This window comes from Oratosquilla oratoria, chromosome 21 (genome assembly GCF_046742065.1).
Source record: "Oratosquilla oratoria isolate Oo_2021 chromosome 21, ASM4674206v1, whole genome shotgun sequence".
NCBI lineage: Eukaryota > Metazoa > Arthropoda > Malacostraca > Stomatopoda > Squillidae > Oratosquilla > Oratosquilla oratoria.
Window position 1 is genome coordinate 29,241,469 of NC_134797.1, and position 12,500 is coordinate 29,253,968.

Sequence of the window (12,500 nt, forward strand, 5' to 3'; positions counted from 1 at the left end):
TATCCTCTTTAGGGAAAGCGATCCCCTTTGTATGTAAGGTTTCAACTATACTGAAAAAAAATCCTCGAATTTTATACATCAAACGTCAAATCAATGACCCAACATCACCCAAGAAGTATTCAGGACGAGAACTAATATCCTCTTTAGGGAAAGCGACCCCCTTTGTTTCTCAGTAATAAAAAAAGATGCCATTTTGCAAGGGCAAACATCAGCTCCCAACTCATGGCAGCTACAAGCCTACCAATTAACTGAAGCCCTTATCCCCGTCTGAGCCTCTCGAACAACACAAGCCCTCTCCTCTTCCCAAACCAGTCAGAACTTAACACAGTTTATACATGTTTGTACAGCTTGTACAGTTTGTACATTTCGATCTTTATAAATTTGTACTAGGATAGTTAATCCAATCTTTATGCTATGGCGCATAGTGTCCTGTTCCATTGTACATTTCCATGTACATAAACCTAATTGTCACTTGTTTGTGTTTAGTTCTCTTCTTACGGATGACCTGTTTGGCGGAGAGACGTCTTAGAGAATACAAGCCAGTTGAAGTATTTTTTGGAGTTAATTTGCACGGCCTCATACTCTCCCAGAATGTTATTGATCGTGAGCTTGAAATGCTTCTGTACAAACTGAGTAACGCTACATTGCCATCGACTTTCAACGAGTATTGTCACGTGTTCGGCATATACACACACAATGACGAATGGCTAAAGCTGTGTAGTATGGGGAGAAGGAAAAGAGGCGTCGCAAGTTAAGTCCGTTTTTTTTTTTTTTTTATATAGAAGATGCACCGGGAATTCTGCAGTTCCGCCGGTTGGAGGAAGTTGAATAACCACGTTCTTTTTCCTTGGACCACTTCGTCAGAAGAAACTTCCGTTTCGTATATCCTTACCGTGTTTTTGCTCCTCTCCGGCACCATTATTTTTTTTTTCAGCTCATTCTACTGTTTTTTTTTCTGACACCCAGCGTGAGAATCTTCTTCTCTCTTCCCTATTCATTCTTACAGAAACCATCAACACTTTTTTTTAATTAACGCCAGGAAATCTTGTCGTTTTTGGCGTCGCTTGGACTGAGGGGCTTGTTTTCGTCTTCGTCTTCGTCGAAGTAGTTTCTGGTTCGTGTGACGTCAACAGGTTTTTTCACTTCAAGTATGGGATGAGCGTCTTTCAGCCGAACAAAATCGTTTGACGGCAGCCACATTAAAAACAAAAGTTCATCGAAATGGGTTTCGTCTTTTTTTATGGGAGTAGGTTCTGCTCAGCTGGATGCAATAGTCTGGTGAGAGGTAATGAGAAATTCATAAGTCTGTGTTTGCCTTTGTGCGTGGCGACTGACAGGCAGGTACCAATCGTTCTTTGCTCCTCTCACTCTTAATTATGCAAATACGACTTTTGTGCCGGATGCATTTTTCTTCTGCATTACTTGTCCTGAAATGAAACGAATCTTTCTAGTGAGCGAAATTGCATAAAAGCAACGTTAGATCCAAGTTGCAGCTGCAGAATTAAATTTACACAGGTCAGTAAGGTTTCTAAATCTTATGAGAAAAGACTGGGTATCCTTTTAGGTGAAGAAAACTGTTTGGCGGTAACAAAGACAAAAATACAATAATGCTGATAATGATAACAATAAAATATACCAACAGAAGACCTTTAAGTTGATAATGAGGACGCAGCCATTCACAAACGTGTAAATACAGATCTTACGTAATGAAAACATTATTTGGGTTTGGCGCGGCCCGTCCTTTGGAATTCCTTTAGACCGGGAGACTCTTAATTTATTTTCTTATGTATCCCTTGATCCTTCCAACATTGAATAAAATCGTTAGGCATCCACTAACTGCAAATAGTTTTTGGTTTGTGGCTCCAATTATTAGACTTTGTGGCTCACTAGGGATTCCTAGGCCACAGGCTAAGTGTCAATAAATTCTAGACCATTGGATTTTCAGCGTGTGATTCATGGACACCAGTAGGGATGACAGAAGTCCTCCGGTGGCACCACAACCCAAAAATTAGTGTCAGTTAGTAGATGCCTGAAATGGTCTCCAAGAAGTTAAAAACAGCAATGCATAAGTATGGGGTATATATGAAAAAACAGGTTTGGAACTCTTACTCTACACTGAAAAGAACCTTTTATCAGCTAAAACACACTCATGAAATTCTCGTCAGGATAGGAAGGGCGAACTCCTTTGATAGCAAATACAATGTTTAGAAAGAAAGTCAAGCATAAGTACACATGGAAGAGGGTGGTGGATGGAAGGGTGGCAGATAGAGCGTTAGTGGACTATATAGTGGTGACCAGGAGTATGGTAGGAAGATTTAAGGATGTACATGTGCTAAGGGGAGAGAGTGGGGGAATATCAGATAATTTTCTGGTGAAGAGTAAATTGGGAGTGGAGAATAGGTGAAAAAAGAGGAAAAGGGCAGAAGGTAGGGAGGTACTTAGAGTGAACTGCTTAAATGAGAAAGAAAAGGAGAATGAGTATAAGAAGCTGAGAGAGGAGTGGGAGTAAAGGATAGAGTAGAAATAGGAGTGGAGAAGGAATGGGGATGGTTCAAGGAGGGAGTCAAAAGGTGTGCAAAGATGGTGTGTGGAACAAGGAGTGCGGGAGGAAATAGAAGGAAGGGTAGTGAATGGTGGGATGAGGAAGCAAAGAAGGGTGTAGAAGAAAAGAAACAAACATTCATAGATTGGCTACAAATTAGGACGAGGGAATCGTATGAGAGGTAGAAAGTAAAGAGAAAGGAAATTAAGCATAAGATAAAGGAAGCAAAGAGGAGAGATGTGAAATGGGGTAAGAGTATGATAGAAAAGTTTGAAAGTAATAAAAAGATGTTTTGGAGGAGGTACGTATGAGTAAAAAATTGACGCAGCCCGAAGGGATTTCTCCTCGTCTTCTTTTCTGCATGAAGGGACGGCAAGGGGGGGTCGCCGAATTTATGAAGCGGCCTTGCTGTGGATGTGCTGTGTCTTGCGACACTACTTCTGACCCAGGGCAGTGGACAGGATGCAGGGATGACCCGTCATCCAGGAGGTGCCAAGATAGGAGGGAGGGAGGAGGGTGGAGGGGAGTGGAATATGTGGGGAATGGAATGGGTGGGAGTGGTTTCTATGCCTTTTTATTTTTGGCTACCCCCGTGTAAGGGGGGAGAAGTCTTTGGTATATGTATGTATGTATGTACGTACCTGCTGTCTCTTTTCTTTTTATACTGGCTGCTGAGTGATAGTTTAATTAATTTCCGTGGTACCCCCTAATCTAGCAGCGAAGGGGTTATAACCCATCTCAATTAATCCTTTCCGTATCGGGTGTCCGCATAGGATGTCAGCATAGGGTGTCCGCATACGAATATTTGAGTTGCTTCACTGAGGGATTATAGGAGTGACTCTGGCTTTAGCTGCCAACGTCGAAGTCGAATAACGAAGAATAAGAGGTTCTGTCGAGGTCGGATTAAAAGAAGAGGGACAGGTCGCGTCTTGTGACCTCCAATAGAGTCTCTCGCCCTCTTAGTTTCTTGCAAAAAAAAAAAAAAAAAAAAAAAAAAAAAAAAAAAAAAAAAAAAAAAAAAAAAAAAAAAAAAAAAAAAAAAAAACACGAAATGTCCCACCATGTTCTACATTCTTGTCCTCCCCCCTCCCCTCCCCCCCCCAAAAATGGGGACCTATTGTCTCAAAGGCTCCTACTTTCTTGCCGCCTGAGACAAAAAAAAATCCCTTTGGAAACTTCTGGACTGAATTATTAGGCTTGTAGTTAATAAGGATGAGTCAATGAGAGAAGTGGGAGGAAGAGAGAAGAGGTGGAGGGGGGGAGGCGGGAGAGGGGAAGGCGCGAGAGATGGAAGAGGACAGTGAAGGGAAGGGGAAGGCAATCAGGGTAAGGAGTAACCTACTTTATGGATTTTATGCAAACCCACTCCTACAAGGCTATTTCATCCAGTGTAGGTAGAGCCAACTACCAGATTGACGAACGAGAAGGAACGGAGAAAGGGCGCGGCGGGAAGAGGGTTGGGGGGGGGGATTATTAGCCTTCCAGATATCACATTTCCCCCCCTCCCTCCACCTACTTTATGGATTTTATGCAAACCCACTCCTACAAGGTTATTTCATCCAGTTTAGGTAGAGCCAACTACCAGATTGACGAACGAGAAGGAACGGAGAAAGGGCGCGGCGGGACGGGGGTTGGGGGGGGTGGATTATTAGCCCTCCAGATATCACCTTTCCCCCCTCCCTCCACCCCCCCTCCCCCACTCCATCGGGTTTCCTTTATCTCCCCCTTCTCAGTCATACCCGTTGTGGGACAGAGTGACAATGGGGATGCCAGTCATAGTTGAGTTCCTCCCACAGTGGTGGGCTTGGTCGTTGTCAGCGACTTCGTGTTAAAAACGGGTTATGTAACCAGTAGAGGGATACTCGCATTTAAAAGTTCTTTAACCCCCCTACCCCTGTCAACAGACATGCGGAAAAATTACGAGAAAAAATAAATAAAACGAAAAGAATATGAAATGAATAAAATCAAATAACATACAATGAAATAGAATGGAATAATACAGAATGAACAAAAGAAAGCAAAACAAAACATAGATAAAAGCAAAAGAGAATAAAATGAAATAAATTAAAACACATTAATAACATAAAAGCTTCATTGTAGAGAAAAAAGAGGATTAGGGGGATCTATGCTCTCATTTTCCTCTTTCTCTCTTTTTTTTTCAATTCTTAAGTCAACTGATGGCCTTTGACTCTCTTGACTGACAGGACGAGGTCGATGTGTGACGTTTCAATGACGTCATCATTCTCCATGAAGGAAATGTAATAGAATATGACATCAATACTTTTATGACGTCAGTTGGTTCATTAGAGCAATGACCCTAAAAATCGTAATCTCGTGACGTCATCCAGTTTATGTGATCGTTCTATGACGTCATCATTATCCACGTTAGGGGGGTTGCTGGGATGACTTATTGCAATTTGATTTTTTTTTATGTCAGGATTTTTCATGAAGGTAATAATAACACAAACCTCTACTTCGTGAATATGTTTGTCTTAATCCAGGTTAAACTAACATAATTTCCTTCTCCCTCCTCTCGTATCCTTTTTCCTTGTTTTGTTTTAGATACATACTGTATTCTCGCATGGTGTAGGGACCTAAGTAACACCCTCACGGACCAGAGTTTCGCATAAGTGGAAACTATTCCCCACTCAATAAAAATACTAATAAATTTTTATTTCTCCTATACTTCTTTTCTGCACTCCTTAAATCTCTTATTTAGCACCTTTTGGGCGCGATATTGCCCTAAAGGGCAGAAGCTCTGTTATCAGCGACGAAATACTAATATACACATTCAGGACTGTTTCTTCCATGGTTATAGGCGAGATGAAACTAACATATATAGAATTCTAGTAGGATCTGGCAAATGATACACATACATGTATGCAAAAATTTCATAGGGCACATGTGAATCACATATATACAGTCCACTGGGAAGAGGAAAAACACACAGAGTCCGAGAGCTTTCGTGATATATTCACATTATCAAGAAATACAGAAAAGTAAGTAGAAACAAGTTAAGATATAGAGTATAAATAGGACAAGTGGGACATTTGCCCCCCTCTCCGAAGCGTGAAAGCTCAGGCTGGGTCCCTCAGTGAGGTCGTGGAAACAACTTTTGTCACATTAACTTTTGAAATATGTATTATTCATATCATTGACAACATATGGGTCTAATCTATATAATCCTAAAATAGTATTAATAAGATGGTTATAATTGTATTTGATGATTCCTGACTCTATATTTTTTTTTTGTTATATTTTTACCCTGGATAATTTTTGAATAATTTTTCCAGTCCACAGGATGGTCAAAGTAACGAACATGTATAAAAAGAGCACTAGATTCCTGGCCCTTTTAAATACTGTTCTTATGTTATTTTGTTCTAACCTCTAATTCTTTTCCTGTTTCCCCTACATAATATTTATTACATTTGCTACATGGTATTTTGTATACACAGCCTATTGGGTTATCAGGAGAATTTGTTATGAGGAGATTTTTTAGGGTTGAATGATATATATGTATATTACACACACACACACACACACACACATAAACACACACACACACACACACACACACACACACACACACACCACACACACACACACACACATATATATATATATATATATATATACATATACATACAAATATATATGCAGATAATACACACACATTTAAAAATAAAACACACATACATACGCATATGCATGTACATACACATATATACATAAAATATCTGATATATAACTATTATCCACCAAAGGCCCTTTCCCCATGACAAAGTTAGAGCTGGCACCCAGCTCATAAACAAACAAGACTCATCCAACCAAAGCTCTCCTCTTAACACATCGGGGGCGAAGGGTTACTCTCCCTCTCTGTTCAACAAAGGTGGGAGTGAGAAGAGGGAGATTATGAATGTATGAAGGGAGGATTTGGCCTGAAGGGATGTTCTCATCGTCTTCATAATTGAGATTCTGAGTGGCTGACGAGAGGGGTCACCATTCATTGAAAAAAAGAGGGTTAAACTAGTTCCGGCTTTCGGAGGTTTGCTGTGGAAGAGCTATGCCTCGCTGCATTTTATTTACTCGAGTACTCTGGCGGGGGACTGGGTAACCTGTTATCTCCAAGATGCTGGGATGAGAAGGGTGATTGAGTGGGTTTTATTTGTTTGTGATGTGGGTGTGTATTTTGAATCATACTGATGTTCTTGTTTAGCTCATATGGTCGTGTTTATGTGATGCAACGAGACAGATGAGTTGGGTTAATGGCTCTTGAATTGAACTATGTACCTATCACCTGCATGTGATATTCTATGACGAGGATTTTAGTTTCTGTGAGTAGGTGGGATGTTTTTGTAAGTGCACTTAAACATATGCGGGCAATGGAATACAATGACAAGTAAGTTCTTATCAGATTTCTTTGTTCCAAAACCAAGGGGGCAAATAAGGACAAAAGTAATAATGAAAGAGAAAAAATGAAAGGTGAGAAAAAAGGATAGGGAGAATAATAAAAAATGTGAAAAAAAACAGAAGAGACAAAAGAAAACGTAATAGAAAAAAAAAGAGAAGGAAAGGAAACATACATACATATACCAAGGCTTTTTCCCCCTTACAAGGGAGGTAGCCAAAATGGGAAAGGCATAAAATCATTTCCACCCATTCCATCCCTGAATACTCCACACCCCTCCACCCTCCCTCTTATCTGAGCACCTCCTGGAAAGGAAATAAATGGAAAAAAAGAAATAACAAAACGACAAGGATAATGAAATATAGCAAAAAAAGCGAATTCAAAACAATAAAAAAACAGAAAATTTTTAGAAACAGAATGAAAAAAAAAATGAAAACGAATGAATAAAGGGGTAGACGAGGCCAAGAATCATACACACATCAGTCTACGGGAAACTTTAGCCAACGTTCACTGACTGCAGCTCAAGTCCACACTAACCTGATGGTGATGGTTATGGTGACATCTGGGAAGGGTTCCGGGCAGCACGAGTAGTAGATGACATTCCGGATGATTCTGGCCTCCAGAAGCTCCCACTCGCCGTTCGGGATGTAGTTTGTGAGGTCGACCTCAGCTGTCCGGTTCGTGACGTCCACCTGTTGTCGAAGAGAAGAAACGGAAAATGAAATATGTCTTCAGTCTTGAGGGTTCATTACAGACACTGCGTCTATGCATCAGCAAGGTGGCTTAACCAAAGTAAGGTTGTAGGGAGGATGTAGAATTGAATATGGAGTTATAAATATGAAACATTAATAGATATACCCAGAAAGAAATAATAGAAATAGAGATATAGATAGACCAAGATAGAATATGTACGCACACACACACACACTCACTCACACACACACACACAAACACACACACACACACACACACACATACACACGTGCGCACACACACATAGACACCCATCCACCCACACACACACATACACTCACATACACACACGCACGCACGTGTGCACACACACATAGACACCCATCCATCCACACACACACATACACTCACATACACACACACACACACACACACACACACACACACACACGCACACACACATATTAGCTCTGAGCTCTCTTTCGGGAGGGAAATAGCTGTCGATGGCGAGTCCAACACGTGTATATTGTATAGATATGAAGTGCCTCATTCACTGCTCGAAAGCTACTTAAGGAGTGTCATGGAGATGAATAAAATAGCTTGGTGGCAGCCCAATGAAAGAAAACGTGCCAACTGGAAAAGCAGAAATAATGCCTACTCTTTGAGTACGAATTGATTAGTTTCAAAGATGTTTTCCTTCTGTACACAAAATATATTATTTGAATTAGAACAGTAGCCCTCACACTTTGGACCATTGACCCCCAGGTGGGCCTGAGAGTTTGAAAACTGGGTCATCAAATGAAAAACTAGTGGTAATTAGTGGATGGCTAACGATCTAATTCAGCGTTGTAGTGGTCTCCAGAAGGCCACAGAACAGCAGTGTATAAGTATGGAATGAACGAGGAAATAGGTTGAAAACCCCTGGATTTGAGCAAAGTGTAAGACTCTTGGCTCAGTCTAGTCTCTCTTTGTATCTCACTGCCCGTATGGATGGATTCTGCGCGTACAAATACCTTATCTTAAAAGAGTCCAATGTGACCCTGGTCCGTAGAGGTGTAACTAAAGACCTCAAAGTAGTGACTGCATAAGGCTTATGCAATCACACGGGGAACAGGTCTGACATTAACCAGAACAACATATGTAGAGGATGCCACTGGATATATGTAGTTATCTCGCCCATTTATGTTATGGTTTAACGTCACAAACTCCCCCCCCCCTTATCGGGAGGCTAGGACGGTGCCCCTCACAGAGGACTTTGTAGCGTGGAATTTAATGAACCATGCCCTTGGTTCAACTTCGCCGGTGGCAGGATTCGAACCGCCATCCCCTCGACCTTCGCCGCAAGTAACGACGTCCTAACCCGCTCAGACAGCGAGCTGCCCATCTATAACCTACAGTAATTTAGATATGTTTTCCCAGTTGTCGCCTGGCGATTTCATTCAGTCCAAATAGGAAACATGGGAATAAATGGGTCAATACTGATTATGAATTTACGTCTCGACCATGTCCCGGAGACTAGATGCCGGCCCATCGGGACCGCAACTCAGGGTGTAACCACCATGCAGGAATTATGGTTGGACCTTATCCTACATTACCGTACTCTCACCCCAGCTAGACAACATGACAAAATCTCTAGTAAAGGTGACTTCAGAGCCAATCCGATGGCCGTTGACGGTTAACTTGGGGCTGCGGGTCTCCTGCAAGAGAGACCTAGGGAAACGGATTGACCTTTCTTTACTCGTTCTCTCCCTTCCCCCTTCCTCTCTCCTTCCCAAAGCAGCCATGTCCGATCCTTCTCATCAACCTTGCATCTTTCTATGGCACCATTACTTCCCTGTAATGGTTTCCTTACCAGGCCCATGATCAACTTCCGTAGATTCGGGATTCTTTCCATTTAGCTCCCCCTTCGGTAATCCAATCAAAATCTCGCCCCAAAAAATCCCATTTTCGGACCTCCGCTAAATCCCTTCTCGGAAGAACCTCTTCCGAAGTCTTCTTGGTGGCTCATCGTCTTCAGACTCCATCCCATTTTTATCTTTATTTTATTTTTATTTTTATTGGCGTCTTCCAAGATCGTGGGTGTGTTTTAGTTGCCAAATGTTGTTAGGTACACTATGAATATTCGTAAAGAATTATATTAATTCTCAATCTGGGAGACCGTGGTGAATTTAATCCCCCCTATGGTAGATTTGCCCCCTGCCAATAAAAATAATGGCATGGCGGTGGGGTGGTAGTGCATATATCATACCTAAAGATTTACTGTATAGTCTGTACTACACAACATCTTGTTAATCACATTCTATATACACAAGTAAAATGTATATCTTCTTCATTTTTACGTAGTTCATGTTGTACAAATCCTTCAGTGATTATATGTAACAGAGTATGTGGTTCAGTGCATTAAGGCAAAGTAAGCAAGAAATGATTGAGAACAGATGCGGTTGTACGTAATATCAGTCGTTTTAAGTTTTTATCTACATTTTTGCAAATACCATTTTTCGAAGGAGGAAAAAGACTAATTCAGTGCCAAACGGAGAACAAAAAACAAAAACAAACTAAAGTCTCGTTTACGAAAGCTCTCTTTTTGATACTTCTCTATTTTGCAAACTCTCCAACTGCGTCAAGAAGTGAAGCCTTCAAGTGTGTCTGTTTCTCTGCAGCAAATATAAGTAACTAAGAAAACACAGGCGTTATAATTAAATACGAAAAAGATAAGAAGAGCTTAATCCAGGAAGAGCTAAGTTGTAAACAAAGCCTTCACCTGAGGGTTGGGAAGAAGAATATTTTTTGCTCAATATATAATTCCCCATCTGAGAGAGGTATCATACCCCCCATAAAGATTCTAGCTATTTCTCATTGGCGCGATTACTGACTTAGTGTTGTATAATTAGGCTTCTCTCTCTCTCTCTCTCTCTCTCTCTCTCTCTCTCTCTCTCTCACTCCCTCTCTCTCCCTCCCCCCTCTCTCTCTCCCTCTCCCTCCCTCCCTCCCCCCCTTCTCTCTCTCTCTCCCTCCCCCCTCTCTCTCCCTCCCCCTCTCTCTCTCTCTCCCTCCCTCCCCCTCTCTCTCTCCCTCCCTCCCTCCTTCTCTCTCTCTCTCTCTCTCTCTCTCTCTCTCTCTTTCTATCTCTTTTCCTCCTCTCTTTTTCTCTCTCAACTTTATTCTTTGATCAAAACACTTTTATACTCATACGTCCTTCAGTATTTACATAAGACTTCACGTGTATGGAAAGAAGGTGTAAGTGGATGAATAGATAAAGCGGCCCAAAGGGATGTTCCTCGCATCTGCTCCGTGGGTCGGCATAATGGGGGAAATGGTGGAAGTAAACCGTCTTCGGCTATCTGATCTTACGGCACATGAGGTCTGTGCTTTGCTGAACTACGTTTGAACGACAGTTTGATCTGGATCTAAGTACTGCAGTTGTCATGTGGTGGCCTACCCCACTTACAGCTACCTAGAAGACTTCAACTAGTATAGTAATTAGAAATGGAAGCAACTGTACGTGCAGTTCACCGTCCAATGAAGTTTGGTGTCAACATATTCAACTGCTGCACTCATTTAAGGTTCATCAGCTACACACGATTCAAATATTACAAAGGGATTAAAAAGTAAGAGCATGTCGACTGGAGACCTTTTGGTTCATAACTAGGCCGGAAAAACATAAATAAATAAATGAATGAATAAACAAATAAATAAATAAATAGATCAAATAACTGAACAGATAATGATAAATAACAAACATATAAATGATAATAAATAGATAATAATAATAAATGAATAAATACGATAAGATATAATAAATGACATGCATTACAGCATGCTGCTTTAGTGTTTATCTAAATGAATCTTAAAAGTTCGAACTGAACTCGACTCTCTAACTACAATATTTTTTACACCTAAAAAGTAGTTCCACTCACATACGCATTTTGACCCAACAACATCCTACCGTGACCTTGTTACTGACCCCTGACTCAGGTCATCTGTGCGCTAATTCGTACAAACGGGGTCGCCCTGCTGCTGCCTCTTCGTATAGTCATAAAGACTAGAATCCACCTTTTAGAACCTAATATTGGTCTTTATCACCTGTTACGATCGTAAAATCCGGATTCACGACCAACTACGATCGGAAAGTATTTAACAAGACCCAATGATTGCTGAAAGAACGAAGTATACGAGACAAGTATAATATCTTCTTACCACCTACATTTGATACTGTAGCCATTCTCCTAAACCTGTTATTCTCATCCTATGGACCTTTAGCATGCCACAGGTCACCAAAATCTAATGGTAGTTGGTAGTTGTACAGCGATTTTATTCAGTGTTGAAAAGATCTTCCCAGAACAGAACAGCAGTACATAAACATGGAATATGCGAGAAAACAGGTTATGAACCCCTGTCCTAGATATATTTCTATTTAGTGTAAAAAAAAAAAAAAAAATTGATTGAGAGAAATCCCATTTGGTCCCATCTTATTCACAGTAGGTTTCTTATGTTGAATAAAATCGCCAGATACAAACCAGAACAAAATAATTAAAGCACCGAATTCATCTCAATGATGCTTCAGTCCTCAAGGTTCAGAGGTTCCTCTGAGCTAAATAAGATCGCCTTGTGTTGAACAAATTAATTAATTAATTAATCAAATCGTTAATTAATAATAAAATGAAATAGTTAACCTTTGGACTGTAATAGGTAGCTGAAATTATAGTATTTAATTTTCGATGACATGTGCTTCTATCCTAAAGATTACTATAACTTAAAATCATTAATTAATTAATTAAATCGTTAATTAATAATCAAATAAAATAGTTAATCTCTGGACTGTAATGAGTAGCTAAAATCATAGTATTTCATTGAAGA

At 40.5% G+C, this 12,500-nt stretch overlaps 1 protein-coding gene across 1 annotated transcript in view; it reads right to left on the minus strand.

The window, feature by feature from the left end:
• The window catches only part of LOC143037040 (neuronal acetylcholine receptor subunit alpha-10-like), a gene marked incomplete at its 5' end in the record, with an annotated part of 237,979 nt that overhangs the window by 111,727 nt on the left and 113,752 nt on the right, over positions 1 to 12,500 (minus strand). Inside the window, one exon of the mRNA XM_076205148.1 lies at positions 7,488 to 7,642. Within this exon, the coding sequence (XP_076061263.1) occupies positions 7,488 to 7,642 (155 nt within the window). The remainder of the gene's footprint in view (positions 1 to 7,487; positions 7,643 to 12,500) is intronic.